Source organism: Neopelma chrysocephalum, unplaced genomic scaffold (genome assembly GCF_003984885.1).
Source record: "Neopelma chrysocephalum unplaced genomic scaffold, ASM398488v2 Primary Assembly neopelma1_119, whole genome shotgun sequence".
Taxonomy (NCBI): Eukaryota; Metazoa; Chordata; class Aves; order Passeriformes; family Pipridae; genus Neopelma; species Neopelma chrysocephalum.
The window spans coordinates 3056432-3081712 of record NW_020897781.1 but is presented as its reverse complement, the minus strand read 5'-3'; the positions used below and the strand labels follow the sequence as shown (position 1 = coordinate 3081712).

Sequence of the window (25281 nt, the reverse complement as noted above, 5' to 3'; positions counted from 1 at the left end):
AAAACAGGTTTTATTTCACAGCATCTTAATTTCACAGAAAGAACAAAAAGAACCCAAAAAACCAGAAAAACAAACTAGGCTACAACTCAGACATTTAAATAATGGAGCATGACAAAACCAGAGCAGTATTGTTTACAGGAAAATGTACAGCCTCTTATCAAGAGAGTTCTCCATGCTGAGCCACCCCAGCAGCACCTTCACACAGCAAAAGACCCCCCCGAGCGTAAACCTGTTTCTCTTCAGAGCAAGAGGAGTTTGGCTGTGAAAACGTAAACCGGCAGATCTGGGTTTTATTTTGGGTCCCACGTTGAGTTTACGAACAAAAAACGTACTAATAGTCCTTTGCCACATGGTGGCAGCTTTTAGGTGAAAAGAGAGATTCCCCACACAGGACTGCGAGCTGCACTCTAGAAATGGGAAAAACCAACACACAAACACACAGAGCTGGTGTATCTCTGCAGAAGGGCTGTTTCTGCACAGACACACAAGGTGCCTGATGTACAAGCCCCAGGCTACGGCTCTGGGCAGCATCACCCCAACCCCAGGCTCTGCCAGAGACTGGCACAGCACTCGCTGCCCTGCGTCATCTTTGGCCTGTGCTCCCAACAGCTTTTGAACTCAAGTGTGTGCCCAAGCCAAGTTTTAGAATAACTATTAAGACAACATTCAGCATTCTGTAATTTAATGCTCCTTATCCTAATTTGTTCTCCTGGAAGAAAACAAAAGCTTGCCGGTTTGTGACGTGATTCTGGGAGTGTAATTACAGCCCAGATGGCCACTTCAACTAGACAAACTTCCACTGAATAGAGACTGCAAAGTGTTGCAAACCAAAGAGCAGTTTTTTCCCCTTTGATGGTGAGAAAGGAAAGTTAATTTTGTTACGTAAAACTCTTTATACACTAAACAAAGAAGTTCTTAGAGAAAAGATATTTTCTCATTTCATTCATACTAACCAAGCTTTTCTGGAGACACCCTATGAGAAATTTCTTTGCTCAGTTGTACTTCTGTCCCCTCCACAATGCCTTGAGGAAATGTTGGACCACCTCAGCTGTCTCCACCACTGTTTGCTAATTTGGAGGCTCATTACACACTAGATGTTAAGTACATCACTATTTCTGCATGCAAGCACAGTTATATTCAGTAGAAAGTTTAACTAGTAGGCAATTTTTTAAACCTTTTAGAAGATAACTGGCAAGCTTATTGTCTAAGCTATTAGCTACCTTATGGAGACTGGAAAATCCTTCTGTGTTAGAGAAATCACAAGCATATTAAATTTTACACAAATAGTTTGAAGCTACGTACAGCTGAACACAGTTACAAAAGATTTGATAGTCACTGTAACTATTATATATGAAAAATACACTTTGAACCCTACTCAAAGAGGAAGGGGCTCCAGTAAAGTTTGCTGCAATTCTAATGAAGCCAAATTAGCTTCAGACAAAACAAGGCTGAAGAGCAAAGATTCAGCCTTGGTTTTGGCTACAACCAACATTTAATACAAGGAACAGGAATTTACATTACTTTACATGTTAGATAGCAAGCCCCTGACCTCAGCACAAGGTCTGGTGTTTCATTTAGGAGTCAAACTTAAATTACAAATTTCTCAAATAGCCAAGTATCAGTTTTGTTCCTTGCAAACGGACACAGTTACTTATAATATTGCTTCAGAAAATAAACCCAAGAGCCAATACCACAGAAGGTTCCAAGTACAATCAAGAATTCATTCCCAACCTGGATATTTAAAAAACAAACGAAGGAATAGCCAATGTTCAGAGAAGTTATTTAACCTGTGCGTACGCTCTAGAGCGCTGCTGGGCACCAGTCGGTGGCTGCTCAGATGTGCAAGAAATGCCAGTTTTATGAGGACCATCACAGTGATGCAACGCTTGGAAGAACCGAGTAAAAAAAGTAGCATTTTAAATACCGAGCATGCTTTGTTTCATTGGCTTCGTTTGGCAGCAGTAACTCTACTGACTTCATACTTGCTCAGAGCACATAAGACCATATATAATACAGTCATATTAAAAAGGTGCTTATTTCAGGCTATGGAACAGTGAAACAAATAAAAATCCTAAATGATACATTTGACAGCAAATCGCTCTTAGTCGAGCGCTCATCTTCCACTGAAGAGTGAATTAGGACGGCAATCACTTCCCAGCTACCTTGTTCAACATGTGGTACTTCATGACAGATTTTCAAACCATCTTTCCTTTTTTAAGTGAAATGTGTATTTTTAAGGTACTAACAGTAAATAAATTGGAACGGAGTAATTTCAATCTCGCTACTTATGGATCTACAGAATCATAGAACAGATGCCCTGTGTATCCTCAGTGCAGATATACTGGAATTGTGTTCCTTGTATGCAAGGCCAATGCAGGTAAAGAATAAATGGCTATACAAATTCAGGATTTCCCACTAAATAACAGAACTAACTTAAAAAGCACTGGTACCAGACCAGCCAGTTTTAGGCACATCTTTAAAAAAATAAAGTATGCATTTCATTAATGTAAAAATGCGAGAAGATTCTTAGAAATATCTGAACTTTATGGTGCACTGGAATGGAAGTGATGCTTCCCTTAGTTTCAAGGAATAGAATAAGTGCTAAAAAAAAAAAAAAGAAAAAAAGAACCAATACCATAGTATTCTTCATAGGGAAGAGCAGTTTTAGTAAAACCAAAAAGATAAATAAGGAGTAATAAGCAGCCGCGACAGCTGACTGGTGAATATTTGTGCTTTAAACGTCCAAAAGAAAACAAAAGTTCATTAACTCTTCTCGTACCATCCCCCAGGCTTGGCATCCGTGTCCACAACACACAACTCGACAGTTTGACAACACCCTGCAGCCTTCCAAACGAGCTGGAGCCGCGGCGGGACGCACACGGCGAGGCCAGTGGCACCTCCACCAGCAGCATCCAGGGATGCGATCCCTGGCACCGCCGGCTGCCGGCTGGGACGGAGCTTTGGTTAAGACTGTTGCGTGAGCCGTCTGTAATGAGGTAAAACTTGGTTTTCAGGAAGATAAAGAGCCAGTTCCAAAGCTACAAGGACGGTGAATTCGAAACCGATGAGATCCCTTCTGTTGAATCTGAATCTCTCTTCTAGTTTCTATGGCAGTAACAAAACAAAACAAAGGAGGGGGAGGAAGAAGAATCAGTTAATCCAGATGATTTTAAGGCACTGCTAAATTAAGTCGGCATAAAACAGGAGTCAGCAATGCATGGCCTGAGCTGTACCTACAGAATCAAAATGTGTTGCCAGAGATCAGCTTATCAGCTCAGCTGTGACACCCACACAACAGTTACTGCTTCTCAGGCAAACATATGCAAGTGCAAAAATAACTTTACTGTAGGATCAGTAAGACATTAGCCTGCACCACTCAGATAATTTAATGAATTAAAAAAATAAATCAAGGGCCCTAATGAGACATAAAGTTGTCTGGAAAAGCTGGTCTTAAATGCAAGCACGCGCCGCTGAAAATCTTTGCTTTAACGTTTGTCTTCACCTACGAACTAGAGAGAAGGTTCTGACAACACCTGTAAGAAGTCTGACTTACATCTATAAGGTGTTTAACTTCGTGTTTCCTGAGGTCGCTGCTGATCTTGGCTGCGAGCAGGACGCAAGCACCAGCACACAGTTTGCGGTTCTGTTTGTTGAGTTTGCCTTGGAGGACGAGCTTCTCAAAGTAAACATAAGCCATGGAGACAGTAACAGGCTCCAGATTGCACTCTTCACTCAGGTTTCTCATCTCTCTCTTCAAACTGGGAATAGGAAAAAAGATACCCCCCCCCAACATGACAGCTCTTATGAAATGCTCTAGAGATACTGCAGTATGGCAACTCAGAGGAGCATATGGGCAAGACTCCTATGTGGAAAACCATGACAAGTATTATCCTAGAGTGGAAAAGTCCAGCTGGCAGCAACCTGGTGCTGCCGCACACACTGATTTAACCTAGCTGGCAACATCCACTGTGGTAGAACAGTTTCTCATCATCTGCCCAAAAAACAGGGCTTAGCTGCCTCACTGACACACAGGCTATTGCTGTATGATTCCTTCTTGGCTCACAAAATGGTTTGTGATTCATATCATGAGACTGAACCACTCTGACCTACAGAAAACCACATCAGAGCTGTGCAGATCACAGCAGTTGCTGTGTAGAGACCTGTCTACTACATGCCTTGTGTAAGAGCCAGGTGTGAGGGTGAAGGCAGCCTGGTTTACACACTCCCCACAACAGCCAGCCCTTCACCTCAGCATTAAGGCAGACCTGGAGGCAGTGGTACCTCTCCTGGCTGCCACCCACACTACACCTGCAAGCTCTCTGTGTGAACACATTACTCCAAACAGCTACAAAGAGGAGTATGCAGGACCCTGGCTGAACACAGACTGCCCAAGCAAACCTTCAGCTGGAGCTGAGTTACACCTGGCCCTGCTGATTCAGCAGAATCATGTTTAAGCTGCTATTTCAGCAGGCCCTGACTGCATTCATCACCCTGTAACACCAGTAAGATTACAGCTCTCTGAAGGTGCAACAGTGCACCTTGCTGAGGAGTGGCCACATACATTTACTGGAAGCTGAGAAATTCTGTGTGACTTTCACAAAATGTTTTTCTTTACCAAGACTCCCCAGATTTAACACCCTTTATCCTAGAATCTTGTTAGAGGCCGTTTTTATCAGTGAGTCTGGTAATTGAAAGGCAAAAATAGCCAGAGGGCCCAGAAAGCCAATCCAGTTGGAGTGGGAGTGCACTGCAGCCAAGCAATCAGTTTACAAGTGTTTGTTTCAAAGCTAATGCTGCCTCACTGTTAATTGGATGGTAGTGTTAGTACCCCACAGTAAGTGAAACAAAACCCTTCTAGGTGGAACTGTGAAAACCAACTGCTAGCCTTTCTCAGCACCCTAAACATTCCTGTACAGGGCTGTCACTCTACAGTCAGCTCAACTGGCAACAGGAGATTAGTGTTTAATCATATATGCTATTAATAGATGGAGTATTTGCTCCATACGAGTGGAAGATAAAAGCAGCCTCGTGCAGTGTAGATGATGTTCTCATTACTCAGTGCTTATTTCTTACCTCCTGATTTTGCTCAGTGTCAACTTAATATGAGGAAACTTCTCTCTAAAGGTTTCATTCATATCCTTTTTAAGGTCTGATGGTTTCACATATTCTATGACTGTAGTCTGAAACACAAGAGGCAAAATTTATCATTTGTCTTGTGAACAGGACTGACAACTGAAGAAATCTTCCAAGGACACAAATGCAAAGGCAAACCTTAGTTTTATTATTCACAATCTAACATTTCTGAAATGTCCTAAGGTTAATAGATCATGTTGAAGCCCAACTACAGACAGTCTTAAACTAGTAAGCAAATGGTTACAAGAAGTAGATGACAACATGAAGATAGGTGCCAGGTTGGCCCTCAACAAGTTCACTGTACAAACTCAACTGTTTGTAGTTTTCCTAATCAATTATCAGAAAAGACTCAACGTCTTCTTCCAAGAGGAATTTTTCTTCCTCAAGCAAATCCTTTATAGGAGGATCTTCCAGGCACTCACTTGCTCCCCCGTTCAGGTGTGCCAGTCACTCACCATGTAAGAGGCAAAGATGAGAACACGTTTATGTTTTCCACAGGGCCACTGAGGATCATCCAGAAGATTTGGATCATACTCTGCAGCTTCCCCAGCTTCACTTCCTGAGGGAATGAGGAAAGCACACTGGGTCACAAGATATAGAGCTTTAAGTTCCCCGTTTCCTCTTTAAAAAAGTTTTCAGACAGCAAACACTAAGTGTTGACAGATCTCATAATATGGGTAAACTTCAGCTACAGTCACACATTTGCATTTGTAAATGTACCAGTCAGGTTTTAAAATGATTAAAAAATGGCCAAACAAGCTCTTTCTCAACCATGTGCCTGATGCACCATTTCAGACTTAGTGCAAACTGAGTTTACCACCTACAAATATACCCAGTAAACAACAGCACAAGACTGAATTCTTTTGCCTATATCTAACAGACAGCAGAGTTGTTGGGTTTGCTCTTTTACATGAGAAAAGGGATTCTTGGCACAAACTCTTTGGCTTATGTGTTGTTCCTGTGCTAGAAGGCAAGGAGAACCACCTGGATCCACGTACACCAGATGTTTCTTAGTGAGTAATATAAAACTTTACATTTCCAAGGAAAAGCTTTGTGCTCCTTGAATGGCATAATCAGAACTAGGCCAGATATATGGAGGATGTAAGGAACATGTGGAAGTCTCACTCCTAAGGCTCATCATTTAGACTTCACTAATGAGCCTTCTTTACTAGGCTCTGCTAAAGCCAGTCTCCTTCCAGCTGCAGCAAATCCATCCCAATGACCGCTTGCAATTGTCTCAGACAAATCTGTGCCTTTTCTGCTGTGTGCACAAGAGATGACAGAGCTGGTGCCTGCCCTTACCAATGTCTGTCCCTGCTGGTATTGTTTTTGCTGTCACAGGTTTGTATCTTGATCCAGGAAGACTCCGTGGAGCACTGGCTCGACTCGAGGGAACAGCACCGTAGCCGTCGGCTTTGCGAACAACCAGAGCATTGGTGGGGTACAAGAATTTTGCATAGGACACAACCTGAAAGAAGAGAACGTTGTAGGAGTTATGGGGGGAAGTTGACTGAAAAGCCTATTTCCAGACAGCTAGGATTTTCCAACTCAGAGGGCCCCTGGAGTTTGTACTTGGGAGTTGGGACCTTGAAACTGTGGGACAGGAAGAAAGGGAAAAGTTGGATGAGGTATGCCTTGTTTCCACAACTTCAGAATGGAAGTGTTTTAGGAGATTTGGTGGTGTGGCAAAGGGGAGAATCACAGCAGTAAAATTCTGGTGGAATATAAATTTCACTAAAGGGGTCTAAATTTCACCCATATTTCTATCAAAACATCACTCACATGTTGCCCAAGATAGCAAAGTCAAATCAGGTCTCCAGAAACAGAGGCAGAAGTGATCACAAGCTTCAACAGCCTCTTCAGAAGAAACATTATCACAGGCCAGAATTTCAAACTAAGGATCTAAAACTTCCACTGGTGTGAAAAGCCATAGCTTTCACTTTATGTATAGCAATGCACTGCATAAATTAAGTGTTTTGTCCCAGTATGAAATGGTTCCAGGGTGAAAAAATGAGTGCCCTTACCTTGCCATCAGCACCCAGCTCTACTCCTTCCAGTCCAAGCACCATCTCAGTGGAGACTGAAACTCCCCCAGAAGGATGTCGCTGCTTCTGTCCTTCCATTTTCAGATCACTAAATGCAGGTAAGAAAGGGCACTATTACAAAATGCAGTACAAGCCCAGTTTCCTCTGTGGCAAACCCCAGTTCCATTCCCTAGATATAGCCAACAATCAGGTCAGAGTTCTCTTGCGTGGGAACAGGGCAACCCCTCAGTCCCACCTCAGAGAAAGCATGAATTTTTAACTACTCTTTTCAAAACTTGGGGTTGTTAATCTCATTTTAATGCAAATCTGTACCAATACACCTACTAACGCTTAACTTTCTGATATGGTCTTTCTGCACAAGACCACACCATTCCTAACACACTAATGCTCAAACACCTCACAGCAAATAGGACGTACATTAATAGCTTTCCAGGACTAGAAACTTGCCTTTCAAGTGCAATTTCCCAACCCCTGTGCACACAAACTCAAATTCAGAATAAAGGCTGCAGAACTTTGTGTCAGCGATGGCAACATGGAGCTTCGTCACCGATATTCCAATCCAAAAAACCAGCTTTCAGTTGAAGAACTGCCTTACCAGCTTAGAAGCAGAGCAGCCCAGTGCTCAGAACTGCTCTGAAATAGCTCCAGTGACCTTGCTGCCTTTCTATTATGTGAGGGAATATTTTCCCATCAACTATTTTTATGGCAATGTATTTGCATACAATACAATTCCCACCACTAAGCATCCGTTTCCTTTGTCCATAAGTTACGTACAGGACAGAAGTGACAACACAATTGTTTTGCCAGAATTGGATCAGAATAGAATTAGTATTTTCTATGGTACATTTGTGGATCACAGACCTTTACAGAATCAACTTAAACTTCACAAGGGACTGAGGAGAGATGCAGGGAAATCCAGTTTGCAGATTTTGTTTCTCGTAAGTGATCAGACTGACAGTTGTATATAAAAATGTAGTCCAAACACTAAAAGCTGTTCAAATCAGTCTAAACTGTTTCTGCTTTTCTCAGATTGCAAATAGTGACATTCATGGCTTAGAGCTGAGAAACAGAAGAGCATCTTAAACTTATTTAGGTGTAAATTCACTATAAACCCCTCAGGGTTTCCATGGAAGGCAGCAGCATCCTTCCCTGATGCTCCTTGTGCGTTTTTGCTCATACCATTGTTTGTGACACTAAAGACAGCTGACACTTTAGGAGTACAGAAAATCCTACACAGCAACCAATCACACCATCTATTCAAAGCTGATTTCAGAGATTTTACAGGGCTGGAGTGCTTTAAAATGTCAGTAAACACTGGAAGAACAGTCTACCTTTTCCACTATTTTTCTTTGGAAGTTTGAATGGACACTTTGACACTGTGGCAATATCTGGTTTTACAGCTCTGACAGCAAGTCCTTGTCCTTACCCATGAATGGTAAGTTAATTAACTTCACCTGCTTCAAAACAGGAGACCTACAGCAACGTTACTCATTTCAAAAGATCTCTTGAAACAGCAGACCAGACATTTCACAAAGCAGTTCAAGAGACTCACCTGATCCGTAAACCCTCCCCGTAAGGTAGGATAGAAAAAGCCACGCACAGTGTTCGTTTCGCACAGATTAACACTATCCTGTAAGCAGATGGGAAAAGATCAGGACATGAATTAAGATCCAGAAGCCACAGAGCAGCTTTTTATGCAATATGAACACAAGACTCTTCTTGTCTTGCTCTGCAAGTCACATAGATCTTGCTATGTATGTTATGTTTTCAGAAAGCAGCAGAAGAGCAGAGGTTTCATGCTGACCCTGCAGGTCCTTGGGGTTAAGCTCTATATAAAACTCCAGCCTTCACTAAGTGCCATCACCTTGGGAACTCCTCAAAGGAGAGTCTTTAAATATATATCTATATTTACGTAATTTTTATATAAACCTTGTGGAAAGAAGTAGATAATATTTTACATTTAGATGAAACCTCACACTTCTATTAATAATAAACATGAACACAGCCACCCCTTTCTCTCCTGCTCAGCAACTGAGCCAAGAATTCAGCTAAACCAAGTCATTCTCCTTAAATCCTCCTCAGCTCTGACCTCTCTGTGTGTGAGAGATAAGGAAGGTGTTAAGAGAGAAAGATATAACCTCCTCCAAGTAGGATGGCAGAATCATCAGTGTATTGCTGCAAATGTAGCAGCTATGAGCACCTAATGCCTTTGATAGAAGTCTGTATAAAACTAACAAGGCCCCAAGGACATCCCCTTATTTCCACTGATATTAAATATCCAGCTCCATGGAACTGGATTCTGCATCTGGGCACATCCTACTGCACCTGAGCACAGGGGGAACCTTGATCTCCACAAGTTACCTGCTGTTTTTGGTGTCATACTGCCTCATGTTCTTGATGAAGTGCATCTTCTTCAAACTTTTGTGTCTTGGAGATCCAGATATATGCTTGGTTCTGCAACAACAAAAAGAAAAACAAAAAGAAAACCCCCAAATCTGTTAAGTGCTCTGAAAAAAAGAGTCATGCCAGTTGTATGATCAGATGGCAGCACTAGCATGCAGGACCTCAGATATTGGCGTGGAAGAGGGTGGAGGGAGGAGAGGACTGCATGCAACGAGTTGAGATTAATGCTGCTTTTGAAAAAAGTACCTTCGTACACTGGCATATTCCACTATGTCTTCTAAAAAGTCTAGAGAGCAGCGCTGGGAGATAAAACGCCTTCTGTAAAATGTACAACACCACGAAGAGTGAACAATATTAGTTCATGGCCTCTGAGTTTATGAACTGCAACAGATCTACGAGCTCTTAGGACAAATGGCAGGTTTTCTGGAATTTTTTGTTGTTGTTGTTGTTGCAAGAGTGCTTAACTAAGAGTTTGAAGTTCCTAAAAAGGCCAAGAACTTGTCTCCCCCTCTAGGACCCTTGAAATACGTATTTACACCAACTTCATTAATAAGAGCATTCACTGCTGTCCACAAAGAACACCACCTACCACTACATTAAACATCAGAAAGCTTCCAAACACCGATTTAAAATCTGACAAGAAATGTTGCAAAAAGCTCCCCCCATCAAAGCAAGGGAACAAGTAATTTTTTATTAATTTATGTTCAGATATAGGTATATCTGTATGATGACCAGACATCTGTGTGTATTCTCAATTCAGAACCCTTGTCTCCAGCTGCAGGAGTCAGCAGACTGAGAGCCTAGAGCTGCAGCTCAATAAAACCAACAGATCTCTCCGGAAAACAATAGAGAGGGTTATTAGAGGAAGCAAAAAGTATTTGGCACACATCTGAAGTCCCAGAATGGAAGATGCAAGAATAATAGTAGGAATCATGTGAGTTAGTGCAACAGTAATAGGATATTACGTTTAAGCAAAAAAATAGACTTTGCCAAAGTAAGATACATTACTTTTGTCCAAGTGAAGTCCTTCTTTGTTAGTAGAGATTTACAAATGAATTGTGCAACTGTGACTGCAATTTCCATAGAACAATGCACTCGGATTAAACTGCCACCAGCAAAATGCTGACACCACAACTGAGAATCCATATTTTCTACTTTTTTTTTAAGCATACATTGTGCTACACTTTTAGCACAAGCCATGTCTGTTAAAATCCAAAGTTTTCTTCCCAAATGACGCAGTAACTCAACTAACAGTAACTCAACTGCCATGAAGGTCAGTGTAGAAGCAGCACATGAGACAGAAGTTGCAGGACTCTGGTTTGACGAAATCTACTTATGACAAAAAAATAAAAATCAAACTTTAAACCGCATCAGAGCAGACTCTTAGCTGTTCAGGCATTCTTAAAAGAAAGAAAAGCCCATGACTCAAACAGGTAGGAGGATGAAAAATTAGTGTCCATTTCTGTAAACACAGGAGAGGTAAATTCTCCCACAGGACTAACACCTTCAGTATTGCTAGAAACAGCCTCCTACGATCAACAGCCATTAAGGTGCTGCTGGAGAACGTTCCTGGCACAGCTTCAACACCCTTCACCAGCACTTCAGTTTTAAAATTATTATTGTTCTTTTGCTTTTCAACAAGAACAGCACAGGAGCATTTAATGCTTTCACAAACATATGGTTCTCTAGTCTGTGTTGCCATCTAAAATGCAATAAAAAACCCTTCACAAAATGAGGAGGTGATCACAAACCTCCTGGCACAAAGGCAGCCGGTTACATCCACAGATTTCCTCCCCTCCCAGGGGAGACCTGGCTGGATGGAGAGAGAAGGACGCCATGTATGGCAAGCAAAGGGAAAACACAGCCAATGCCAACAGGCACTGGTACAAAAAAAGCATGTAGTTCTGTAAAAGGATGCTGCTGAAACAGGATGGATTGGGAGAGCCACAGCTAGAGCCTCACTAACTCCACAGTGCTGCAGATGCAACCACCCCCAGTGTCAGCACAGGATTTCCACGGTGGAGACCCATCCGGGGTGTTACACTTCTGAACACCGCCCTGTTTTCTCAGTAACAGGGGCAAGAGTGACAAACACCTGAGCCTGCTGCTCCGAGAGCATATCTGGAAGTAAAACCCTGATGCAGCAAAGGGAAGATCCCACCCCTTGACTCAGAACCACAATGACTCATCCCCACTCTGCCAACAGGAAACTTCATTTTTAGCTACACTTGTAAATAATTTCTGTCCTCAGCGAAGCTGTCACCTTGAAGGAGTCCCTGATGCTAAGCACGACATTCTCCCTCAAACCTCAAAATGGAGTGTACATACAGACCTTTCACTAATCCAGAGAACCTGAAATAGTTTCTATGCTCAATCCAACATTTTACAGCAACACAGCACCCTCACCGCAGTCTGAGACTCGCTAGCGCAGTACTTGGAACATGCAGCAAAATTTAACACTTTTTGAGTAGTCTTATACACACACACACACACACATATCTGCTTTAGTTTGAGTGTTCTTCTCATGCAACCAACTCACACTTGAACAACAAGCTGCACAGGATGGCTCCAGTGACTGCCAGCTTCGACACAAAAATGTTGAGTCACCTATCCCATGCTCAGCAGCTTCATCTGGGATAACACTTCTTGCTTATGGCCTGATCCACTGGAATTCAAAGGATTTTAAGTACTTTACACAGTGTGTCTGTTGCTAAATGCAACCTAAATACTAAGAATACCAACATCTCTACATATGCTGTGAGTTACCTTACACACACCCTTACCCATGTGCGACCTGACAATTAGAAATTGAAGTATCTGATACTAAAATGTTTATGGGTTCCATGAAGCAGGCTGTAATTCCAACAGCACCCTAAAGAAAGTTCAAACGTGCCTGTTTGCCAGTACCAGCTGTTGCCCTGACAAGCCACACAGGGTTTGGTTGGTTGTACGTCCTTGGCCAGGAGTCACTTTCGGTTGCTTCCCTTTGTTTCAGGAGCCAGTAAAGGCCAAAGCAGGACCCTCCTAGATCATTAAAAACAGCAACTGTGTTTACACAGCCAGCACCTGGAGGGGACCCACCAAGAGAGAAAACACACACACAGCACATGCCCAGAGATAAGGGGCTATCAAGCAGAGGAATTCTGGATTATGCCTTGGCTTGTTATCTCCATGTGCACATGGGGACTCACACAATCCAACACTGCTGCCAAGTCCTGTACGAGCTAAACACGCACTTTAAAAAAGCCCACAAAACCCCCTTATGTTCAGAGAAACCACAACAAATTATGTTCAGAGCTACATTTTGACTCCTGCCCTGGGAAGCAGTGGGCAGCCCACACATTTATCCTTTCTGATGGATCTCCCACCGAGGAAACCCAACTTTTGAGTGGTTTCAGCTTCGAAGTTGTCCTCTTCTGGTCCTGCCCACCAAGCACTGGCAGAGAAACTCTCTGCAGAGGGTGAACACTGGACAAGCAGCACGTGGGATCTCCAGCCCCAAGGTTGACACAGCTCTTAAGTGCTCCCAGGAGAACAGGACACAGCTAAGAGCAATCTATGTATAGCACTGGTAATCCCTACACTTCCCCTCTTGTAAATTGAAAGGAAAAAGCTGGTTAAGTCACAGCTCCAGATTAAAAAGCACTGACCTTTGGATGGCTTGCAAAGAGTATTTTCCAACTTCCCACCTACACTGGGCTACCTGCAGACACCCAAGAGGACAAGGATAAAGTTTGGGGATGTTGCTGTAGTTGGAAGCCCAAGTTTCTAATTCTTTAGCAGGTTATTATAGTTGAATGTAAGAGATGCTAATCCTGTGCTATCACATGTGGTTTCAGGCTCAGACAAGCCTCCCCCATTCCTGCTTCTGGGCCATTGTGTCCTCTAAGGGACAGCGGGGCAGCCTTTTGGGCACCCAAGACCCTGCTCAGCACTCTCAGGTTCTGCAACAAACAGCCCTCAAAAACTCATTTTAACCCCTTAATGTTGGGCCTTAACCCCTAATACTGGACCTTACAGCGACCAGTGATCTTTCTTAAACCTGTGTGCAGCTGCCACTTGGCCATTTTGAAGCTCCTTTGCCTTTTGCCCTTCTGATTCCTGCATTTGTGCCACAGCAGGTGAACAGACCAGGTGGCCTCGCTCCCTCCTGAGGGGTGAAACTGGAAGTTTCTAAAACCTTACTGGGATTCTCCCCCCATCCTGATTAACCCCCAGCCCTCTGAGGGACAGGTTTGCACCCTGAGCCCACCACACAGACGGAGTTCAATCCATGTTCAGCTGCACCCTGAGTTCACCTCCTGCCACAACTTCTCACCCTCATCACTTCCAGCATCACCAAGCCCTGTGACAAAACCATTCAAAGATGCTGCAAGAGCTGGACAGTGACATGACCTGCTCCAAAGGGCCCTGCAGGGTGGATTTGTTTCAGATGGAGCTGCATCCCTCCCCCTGCTGATGCTGCTTATTGTACCCACGCAGGCACACACCCCAGGCACTGGACTAAAATTAGCAGCAAGGCTGATATCCTCTGTTGCTCTTTAGCCATCCCTACTGCTAATAGATGGCTGGCATGGGGGAGGTCAAGGATTTTTAATTACTGTGTAAAATTAGGGCCTAATAGAATTTGGTTTCCTATTTCTCACTCGAGTTTTATTTTAATGAGATGTCCCTTTGTAAGGTCCTTTACAGGCTTCAGTACAATCACAGCTGTCAAGGGGCTGAGTTATGAATATAACAAGGACAAAAAAAATTTATTGGTTTTTGGAAGCACTAGCTTAGTAACAACTGTCAAAGGTAATTTGCACAAGAAATCCAGATCCCAAATCCTGTTTACAATAGGAAGACATACCTGTCAGATTTGTTTTTCCAAGACATACTTTAAAGATTAAGCTGTATTGTTTTCATTCCTTACAGGCAAGCCAGCAAACAGATATGAACTGTGCTTGGGTTTCACTAGGTAAAACACAGGCATCAAGGGATTGAGAAAATTAGTCCCAGTTTTTAAGCTTACTTTTTAGCAAGAGCCATTTCTTATGCTGCCCAGGAGACATTTAATGTTTCCAGGCTTGCATCCCAGAGTGTGGGAGTGGGAGCATCCCTGTTCTGCTATCAGTGCCCTTGCCTCTCCACCCTCGGTGCTCACATTAATGAGATTCCTGCTAAAAAGCAGATTGAGTACAGCTCACCGATAGCAACAAGTTCTCAGTAATTAAAGCCAAAACAAAGTCAGTCATTTACACTGAATCACATCAAAACCATGTCTTTGTTAAACAAATGACTTCACAAGGAATCTGTACCATGAAGTGCCCAGCACCGTGCATGCCACTTTCATGGACAGATGGTTTCAGCTCTGATGTTCATTGAGAGGCAGTGGCAGAGAAGACACTTTGCATCACCAACGGTAAGCACAGACCTCAGCGCTCCTGCTTCACAAAGTCAGCTACTCGCTGTTTTATGGCACCACAAACGTGCAGTTTGGATTGCAGGCCACCGTCCCAGGAGCTCCTTCTGACATTTGTTTAAGTATCAGACTGCCAGAGAATAAATACAAGTCTCACAGTGGGGGTAGTTTAACTTATTCCTCCAGTAATCTTAATTTTAGAGAGTAAACTGAAATCAGCCACATGAGCACGAAAAGTACTTTCAGGCTTCAGAGCAGGTCCCTCTGTGAGACCTCAGGAGGAGGGAAGAGGTCTAATTCCTTCACCTTTGTGTTCTTATGCAAGGTTTGTTCGCAAAACTGAAAGGGCACCAGGGGCTTTCCCGCTGGTCCCAAACACTGCGCTGCTGCACTCCTCCAACACCAGTAAAGCCACATGCAAGGAAAGAATGTGTCACAGCCTGTGGGACAGATGAGAAGGAACAGAATTGAAGTATAATTTGAATGAAGGTGGAGGCAGAGTAAGTGGGAAGCTCACTAAGCCTGGAGAGTTTTAAATACTAACAAGGCAAGAAATTAGATAATCTTCACAGCAGCTGCTACTTCACTGCTGATTCACAACCACATATGATTAAGACCTAATAGAAAACGAGCTTTGTATTCATTGCGTTTCATAAATCATATTGCTTTGGTGCTAAGAGTGTTTAGACAATCCAAGGATAAAATAATGCCTTCCAGTAAGCATTGTGAAAGCCAGCTGTTGCAACAGAACCACCAAACCAGATGCAAGGTTTGCTGTGCCCAGAGCCCAATCCTAAAATCCCTGCTGCTTCTCACAAAGCTGATTAGATGTGCTGGCCAGGACACCACCAGTATTTCTCTGGATTTCTATCAGTTTCTGGAGGTGTTCCTAGCTCACCAACCTGGTTCCCTTGTGCTCTGTGCTCTGCTTACTAAGCACTGAACTGCTGACCAAAACAGGCACGTGAAATGCAAAGTGTGTCCTTGATGACACTATGGGCATTATGCTGGAAATATTCATGCACTTCACTGAGAGATGATGCTGTCATTTCATCATGTGCCTTGTTAAATAAAAGCTTTCAGCACAACAAAAATCCTGAGTTTAAAAAAAAAAAAAAGGAGGGGAAAAAGAAAAGAGAAGCTTTTAACTGGGAAGGAAAGGAAAATTTAAAACAGGCGACTGGACAAAACCCAGTCAAAGCAAGTTTAGAGAGGTCTCACAGTGTTTTTATGGGCAGTTGGTTCTTCCCGCTGCATCAGGCATCCAACCCACAGTCAAGAGGCTGCAGCCTCACCAGGGCAAAATTTTACGCTTAATTGTAGCAACCACAGCAGAGCAAGTGCAAATCTGTCCATGCTGTTGAGGAAGCAGCTCTGACCAGCAGCAGTTCAGCCTGTGCTGTGGGGACTCCAAAATGAAACAGCTACCCAGCTCCAAGGCAGGTCTGCAGCTTGGGTACCACCACACTGAGCAAGGGCTGGAACAAGGGGAGCATTCCCTGGAAAGGGGAGAGCAGCCTCGGCAGTGGGGTCAGCCAGAACCAAGCTTTTAGTTTTAAAAGACTCAGTATGTCTCGTGAATCAGAGGGGCTGCCCTGTGAAACACTTTGCTTTGCTTGCACTTACGAGACCAGATAAAGTTTCTTCATTTAACACCTTTTCCAGGGAATGAACTATAATGATTTAAGTAGGTTAAATACACAACAGCTATAAACCAAAGGTTAGAGGAGTTTAAAGCTGTGTTTGAAGAGTTGGCCTGAAAGAGTAGCTTTAGCTGAGCACCCTCCATCTGCAGTCACCTGCTCTATCAACAATATCTCATGCTCCTTAAAGAGCCCAAGTTTCATTGTGCATTTTCTAAACTCAAACCACAGAGCCTGATGACTTCAGAACAACCTTCAAAAGAAGGCTCAAAAACATCTTCAAGCTCACTCAGCCTGACAGCCTCACAGCTTTAACTGGCTGACAGATGGAAAACAGGAGGAACACAGGGTTTAATATACTATATATAACTAAATAATTACATTTAATATACTAAATATAGCTAAAAAACACATAATGCAGGAAATAAAAAAATATATTTAACAGAGATTTTTGCAAGTCACTTCCTCTCTCTTCACCTGTTTTATTTTCCCTTTCAAACCAAAGAAACCATACCCAAACCCAGAGCAGAAGAGCTTGTCTGTGGCTCAGAACTACTCCTTAGAATGGAAAGCAAAGATTCTTCCATCCCTGCCTCGTCCTACAGTTCACAATAAATTACAAAAAGCTGAGAACCACTGCTAGTAACTCTTCTGAACCAGCTCAGTCACAGTGCCAAGAGCACACGTAGCCCTGATGGAGGAGCTTCACCCCCACGTGGGTGAGATGTCCATCTCTGCCAGCTGGCAAAGCAGATCCAAATTTGGGCAGCCCACGTCTCTGCAAGTCTCAAAGAGGACTTTGGGGCTAAGCAGAGTTATGGTAAAGACACTGACAACCTAAACGTGTCCTTCATTGCACCCACAGCACTCAGCTGCTGTTCAACGTGAGTTTTGGGAACTCTGAGTGCTCAGACTGGGGAGGAGGCACTTCACCAGCTGAGATCTGGGGAGGGAGGAAGGCAAGGAGGAGAGAGGAGATAAGTGGTTTTGACTGTGACTCAAAGAAATGATGTTTTAACCCAGTACACAGAGATCCTGCAGACTCCAGGGTCAAGAGTTACACTTGAAAAATAATGGTCCAGTGAAGCTTTTGTTATTTTTCCTAACTCAAAGGAAGCCTGTAAAATAAATCTGAAAAGTAAAATGTTAAACAGCCATGAATGCTGTGCTGCTATAGAAGGTTTTGACAGTACATTCCAGTCCACAGCAGTGGAACACCAGGATAAGGAACCTCTCACTGAAACACTCCTACAGGACTTGCTCACTGGTGATCTGAATGAGGGGCCAAAAAATAAGTTTTTCAGGTTTTTTTTTATTTAATTTAGCAACATTTTCTTTCTTGGCTGATGACTCGTTTACTTGAAGCACGACAACATCATTCTGACCACCCTCATCACCTCCTGTGGAGAGGAGCTTTGAGCTGGCAGCAAGGGAAAAGGAAAGGTGGAAACAGCACTTCCAGAGCGTCTCCTATCCCACAGCATCCCGAAACCTGCTGCCAGGGCTCCTGCACAATCCCTTTGAAAAGCTACAGAATCCATCCACAGATAAAATCAGCTGCATGTGTAGTTAATTCTGCACAGACTACTCCTGCCTGGAGAGCACTGTCACTTTTAAGCCTCTGGACTCTCTTAAATGTAAGAGGTCAAATAACCTTGGTGCTACAAGTGTCTCAGATTGTCTGATCCAGACCCATTCACAGAGGTGTGCAGGACACAAGGTCATGGATTTTCTGATCTCCAAGTTTCCTGCTAGGCAGAGAACTTACTTCTCCTGGTTAATACACCTGGCTGGGAATGACTATAGGCAGCTATAAAATATTTAATGTTGGGCACATGCAATTCACCTGCAGTTGCAAATATGAGAGAAACCTGCTGAAGCAACCTGCTTGTTTGGGAGGAGTCTGCAGCCTTCACATTTCAGCTGACTTTTAAATAAAGTTCAGATTCAGAATATGTTCACTTCCAGCCCCGAGCAGCACATCCCAGTGTACTGTTCACCTCTGAAAGGTCAAAGCTTTCCAGCTCTGACAGATCTTGCTGCTTTCTGAAAAGCACCATGTGTTCAGCTCATTCCAAATAAGGCTGAAAATCAAAACTAAGACTTTTGAAAATTTTATTTTATCCATCTCAACAAAATCTGTTTATTAGGAGAAGGGTTTTTATAAAAATATTTATACTTCTTGAAGTGACAACAGCAGCTAAGCTGACAGTAGGACAAAACAACACATTAACCATCATAAGCATAAAATCCTGACCAAGCATTTCTGCTGTTCCACCCAAGGAACTAATCTGATCACACCTATGTCAGCAATCTGGCATCCAATTAAGACTTAAAAGCAAAGTTGGTCCAAAGTGTTGCTGTTATCAACTACTGTTTAAACTCCCACTCTCAAAATGACCTAAATCTGCTGATAAATCAGAAATGACTGAGCTATCACGAACACTCAGTTCAGCTCCCTGACCACTGAACTCCAAGGACATTAAAGCATCAGTCGCAAATAATTTACTCTCTGTATTTATTCTTAGGCCCAGCAAAATGCAGCAAATTATGGCCAAACCAGCTGCTTTACATTACACTATACTGAAACCTCAGAAGCACAACAAGCATTGACATTCAGGGCTGTTGTTTCCATTTTCCATGCTTTCATAACCTGGCTATTTCCAGGGCCCTCTGTTATCTGTGTTTCCCCACAAAGCTCTGCCAGCTTCAGACCCAGCTGCAGAAATTCATTAAAGATCTGTGAATGCCGATTTGTTCGCCGTTTGCTGCCTCCCTCCACTGCTTTCTGTAAGGCTTGTTCTTTGAAAGAACAAAAGAACAGAACAAGGTGGAAAAGGAGAAGGGAAGAGGGATGGCAAGCAGATTAGGCAAGCTGGTATAACACAGCATTGTAATTTAAGATCCGGTAAACAGAAGATTCCTTAGGAAAACAAAAGTGGAAGGTTAGAGTCATTAAGTTTATAATGCTCAGCCAGCAGCACGGAGAAACCGAGCATCCAGAATGAAGGTGCCTCCTCTGCTGAAGTTTCCATCCTGAAGGATCTGACAGCTATTGAGAAACTCCAAGGAACTCTAGGTTACATCAGGTGAGATCTCTTGTTCCCTGGGCTGGGCTGAATGTCCTGCCTGTTGCTAATAACTAACCACCAACTCTGGCAGAGGTGCCGTCTCGACCTGCCCCGAGCCACACTGGCCGGTCTCATCAGCTTCTTGCAACTTCTCAATCAAGTCAAACAAGATCAAGTTTTGCAATAAAACTCTGCCATCAGTGATACCATCAATTCTAGACAGAGATCTTCATGGATTGGGGCAAGCCCCAGCACAATGAAATCCCCAGTCACAGCATGGATTGCAGCAGCACTGGTCACTGAACATGGGTGGAGCGAGCCTGGAGACCCTCAGACTGTGCTCCTGGAGCATTTAAGAGAGACTCCACTGAAGAAAATTCAAAGCAGCTCTTGACAGTGACTCAAAAAGGACTCTGAGAACACCTGCCTTAAGCGGGCACCAAGGATTTAAAAGTCCAGGAAGGTGGTGCAGATTCCACCTCCTGCTTTCCTCCAACCACTTCACATGCCTCTACCTTTGCAGGATGCAGGCAGTTAATCTAGAGTAGCAACATCACTGTATGGCAAAACAATACTCAGATTCTCAACTCCCAGTAAAAGCAAACCCATTTTGTAATTATTGATTTCTGAATCCAATTTTGTAAACAGCTCACCCAACACAGAAGGGGACGAAGCTCAACCACCACCATCCAGCAGCAAAGGAAGTCCCCAAATCATTCCTTGTGTATTTACAACAAGAAGAGATGCCTCTGCTCCACGCAGAGGGGGATGAAGGGATGCTCTGTTGCAGTACTAAGTACAGAACTGTCCAGTGAAAAAATAAAGTGCTTTAAGTCCCTCACCCTGCAAGTTGTCAGCAAAAAAAATGAGATATGTTGGGTCTAACACATCTCCACAGGCAGCATAAAACTGTCAATTTTGTCAGAAGATGTGTGTATCTCCATGTAAAGATGTGGATCTTCTGTCTGATAGTTTCAGCTGATGCTCTCTTTCTTTAAAGATAAAAACCAGATGAACTCTCACTCCAAATCACCCTTGAAAGTAGTATACAAACTGATTAATGCCATACAACATACCCTTTCAGCCAGCTCTTCCAAGCAGAAAAATCATGGTCTGTTTTGTCATTACTCAGGCAGAAGCCTTTTGATTCCCTTGATTGCCCCCTTGCACTTCTCTCTACCTTTTATTTCTGATTCATCATTCTTTTCAGGTGGATTGATTGAAATTACTCCAGTGGAACAGCTAAAACCTGGTGCCAAAGAAAGGGGACATCAAATGAGAAGATCCCAGGAATATTTTCTTAGCGTCCTATTGACTTGGAGCAGGAAGGGGAAGGATTGAACCATTTACATGAGATCCATCAGTCCTGAACTCCATACACACGGGCACACAAAATGCCACAGCCACAGAGGGAACTGTGCTTGTGAAGCTCTTAATGCAGAACTTGCCCTCAGGAGCTTTACCTACAATATTAAAGCAATGAAATGAAATCGCAGAGCACCTCGTGCGCTGGATCTTGTGGACCAGGAGTGCTGGGAAGGAGCTGTGCCACAGCAACGCCCTCACTTCAGACTTTCCTGCTCAACAAGCAGCACACAACAGTGCAATCTGTGCATCCAGGACACCCAGAGAGCAGGCCCAGCTTCAATTTCTCCAAGAAAATCAATGGTTGGTAAGTAACAGTTCAAGAAGGAAAAACATCACAGGAGGGACAACACATGAGGACCCCCAGACATTACTGAAAAACAGCTACTTCTCTTCAAATCCACATGAGCCTCCAAGTAGCTGTTTCCTGGGGATACACAGAACACCTCCACTGTGAGATGCACACTGAAATGGAATACCCATCAACTGCATTAGCAAGCTCCCCAGCTTTAAAGCACAGACAACATCTCTATTTCAGCTCACTAACAAAGCTCTGGAAGCCACTGTAAAGACCACAGAGACTTAAAGCCTTTGATACCGCTGCCTATCTGCAGGCTCAGAGGGCCAGCTCACTTTACAGAGCTGTTTATGCAAGAAACAGCCTGAAAAGAGTTCTTTCAGAGCTCAAATCCCCAAGATCTGAGCAAGAGCCTGCCTTCCAGTCGATTAGAAAAGCAACACTTCCAAGCTGATAGAAGTGCCTTGGAAATGCAATAGTAATCCTGCTCTGAAGGCCAGAGCATCCTCCCCCGAGGCTGATTCCAAGTTCCCAGCGCACAAGCATTCATTAATACAGAGTTACTGCAGAGACAAGCAGCAGAGAGCAGGAGAAGGCACGACACCAGCAGTGTGCACGGAGGAAGCGTCCTGCCTAGCAGTGACCCTGACAGCTCCACCTGGAAACAGAAAAACGCAGAAACTGGGGCTGGGGAAAAGCAGGAGGCAGGGTTCGGGGTTCCGCAGACCTGCAGCCAGAGCCTCAGCGAGCGATCCCCTCCGCAGATCCCACTCATCCTCCGGGGCATCCTCCTTCCCCGGGGCCGAGCCGCGCTCCCGATGCCGGGATGGGCAGCGCTCCCCGGCTGGATCCCCGCGCACCTCCGGCCGGGCTGCCGGGGCAGGTGCTCCCTCCCGGGGCCACAGCGGGGCCGGCGCCGCCTCCCACGGCCGCTCTCCCCGGGGGCGCCCATTTCCCATGCCCCGCTCCCCCCTCCCGGAGCCGCCGGCCGGCCGAGGGCCCTGGGAAAGTCCGGCTCTTCCCAGGGCCCCGGGGGGTCCCGGCGCTTCCCACGCCCCGCGGGGTCAGGGCGGCAGGGGCGGGCTGGCCCGGCGAGACCCGTCCCCTCACTCACCTCTGCCGCTGCGCCTCCAGCGCGAAGCCGCCGCCCGCCGCGCTCTGCGAGGGGCTCAGCAGCCCCGGGGCGCCCGGCTTGGCGGCCGCCAGCATCCCCGGCAGGGCGGGCGGCGCCGGGGGCGGCGGGCACAGCGGGCCGCCCAGCAGCAGCTGCGGCAGGAAGATGCCCCCGCGGGCGGTGTCCGCATCCCCCTTGGCTCCGGCGGCGGCCAGCGCGGGCACGCCGGGCAGCAGCAGGGCGGGCGGCGGCTGGCATACGGGCGGCGGGGGCAGCAGGCGCGGGGGGGCTCCGGCCGGCTCCGCCGCCTCCTCCCCCTCGCCCGGGCCGGCGGGCAGCGGCGGCTTCTCGGCGGGCGGGCAGGGCGGCCGCCCGTCCAGGGAGATGTTGTTGAGGAAGAAGAGGGCGGCCTGGCGCCGCCGGGAGTCGCCCCGCTTGCGCGGCGGCGGCTGCTCGCGGGGCGGGCGGGGAGGCGGGGAGCCGCACGCCGTGGCCGCGGCCATTCTCCGAATGAGCCGCGCCGCCCGGGCGGGGCGGCAGGAGCGCAGCGCGGCCGGCGGCCCGCGCGCCCATTGGCTGCGTCGCGCCCGAATGCAAATGAAACCGGCCGCGGCCCCGCGCTCATTGGCCCGCGGCGGGTGGCCCCGCCCCTCCCCGCGCCGGCCCGTGGGGCTCCGCCGGGTCCTAGCGCCGCCGGCTCGGGCAGCGCCGGAGGGGCCCGGGCGGGGAGGGGCTGCCCCGGCGGACCGGGAGGGGAACCAGGACCGGCACCCTCGGGCCGTCACGCTGCCAGCCTCTTCCTCCCTCGAGTGCTTCCCTACCACAGCCACAAGCCCACCGTGTCCTCGCAAAACCGCCCACCGTATCCCCGCACAACCACCCACCGTGTCCCCTCGCAAATACCCACCGTGTCCCGTTGTATGACTGTTTTAAAACTTCTCCACCCACCGTCTCCCCACCCAAACCCTCGGTCGCACTGGTGGTCTCCCTTTCCCAAGGCCTCCTGGACTTCCTGCGGGCGGGAGGGCACATCTGTTAAACCCATCGCGGGCGCCTGTGCGCGTCAAAGCGCTCCTACAAAAGCGGATGAAGGCGGTCGATCCTCTTGCTCCATCCCCGCAGCCTGGGACTCAGTCCTCCTGCAGTTCGCGTGGCTGAGGTGGACCCCAGCTCGCCGACCCCGAGGGTGCAGACCCCCGTGCACAGCCCCGAGACTCACCAGCAGCCCCGAAACCCGTGCAAAGGGATGGATCCCCACGCTCCCAGCTCCTGAAGCAAAGCCAAGGCAGTGCTGATCGTGGGCCGTATATGGGCAAGGCAGACCCGGGTCTGGGAGTACATAAACTTAGTATTTATCTCCACAAAGTAACTCAAGGCATCTCAGTCGCTTCCCAGACTGGCGTGTTTATACTGCACGGGATAAACATACCCCTCAGGCTCTTGAACTGGTGTCTGCCACATCCCAGGATGATGCTCTGACTGCCTGCCAAGCAAGAAAGCTCTGCCCTTTCCTTTCCTCTGGGGATGTTGATGTGCTCTGATGATGTCCATGCCCTCGGGCCTGGAAGGGGAGGTTTGGGAGCTGTGCTAGGGGAGGTTTGGAAGCTGTGCTGGGCATGATGAACCCTTTGGGGCCGAGAACAGCAGCGTGTGGGTGCTGGTGGCCTCTCTGTTCCTCTGAAACCGAAATGCAGACTCTCATGCTTCCCACCTCACATGCTCTGAAGCAGCTTGTGCTCCCAAGCAGGATTTTGCCCACACAGTACATATGTTAAAGTACAGATCAAATTTGCCATTAATGAGGGACTACTGAGATGTTTGTAATTAAGCAGGTATTAATGTATTTGCACTGGGCCCTTAGAATGGTGAATGCTCTTGCCAAACATGCTTGAAGAAGCTACATGACAACTCTTGATATTGCTTATGGTCTACATCAGCAATCAAACCAATGTCTGATGATATGGACTGAAATATGGGCACTGAACAAAAGATAGATTTTGAAACTGTTCTATAAAACACATACAGGTTTTATGTCTTTTCATATGGCTGTTTCATAAGATCCTTTTTTGTATACTGTTGAAAGTGGGCCATCAACATGTCTTACAGTATTTATTAATAATAATAGGATTAGGATAGGAAACATAAGATAATGTGTTCTTGTAGGCTTTCATTAAAAATCCTGCAGTGAAATACAAAGTCTCCCCTTAAAATCTGGAGAACATCCCTGATATCTTATGCTATTCAATATAGGTCAGGTTTTGAGCCTAAATTATTTGGCAGAACCATCTCATATCACAGCTGTGGAAAAAAATAGTTTGGGATAAAAAGGAATTAAAATCCTTCCTGCTGGCAAGACCATCAAATAAGCCAAGGGATAAATAGGCATGGAAACCTATGTAGGCTTGCTGCAAACAATTCTCTAGAACCCAAGACTGGATTTTGAAAAATAAATGTGTGGCTTTTTTGTTATTCTTTCCTTGTAAAAATAGCTGTGGGATGTAAATCGTCCCACTGAGTCAGCACAGAAAGGAGCAGCCTCCGTGGCTTAGTGGGTTGCTAACTTCAAAGCTGAATTTAGCAGTTTGAGTGTTGCTGCTGTTAATGTTGGGGAGCTTTCATCTACGTCTGACAGGTGAACTCGCTCCCGGTGTCTGAGTACAGAGAGCACAGTGCTCTGTTTCAAGGAATCTGACGCTAAAACAGATGAGCGGCACATCAGCATCACTCCCACAAATGACAGCGACTGGGTATGACCTTGAGCAACCTTTCCTCCCTGCAGGGAATCCCTGGGGTGGGGGGACAGAG

General features: G+C 45.7%; 1 protein-coding gene across 1 annotated transcript; it reads right to left on the bottom strand.

Annotated features, from left to right (window-relative positions):
• CABLES2 (Cdk5 and Abl enzyme substrate 2) lies at positions 1-23521 on the bottom strand. The gene is made up of 11 exons (XM_027697578.1): positions 23425-23521; positions 22477-23293; positions 9828-9899; positions 9540-9632; positions 8731-8808; positions 7158-7266; positions 6436-6601; positions 5589-5692; positions 5074-5180; positions 3554-3758; positions 1-3105 (listed from the first exon to the last, which is right to left on the bottom strand). The coding sequence occupies exons 1-11, from the start codon at positions 23519-23521 to the stop codon at positions 2965-2967; spliced, it is 1989 nt and encodes a 662-aa protein (XP_027553379.1). The 3' UTR covers positions 1-2964.
• Between the last annotated feature and the right edge of the window lie 1760 nt (positions 23522-25281).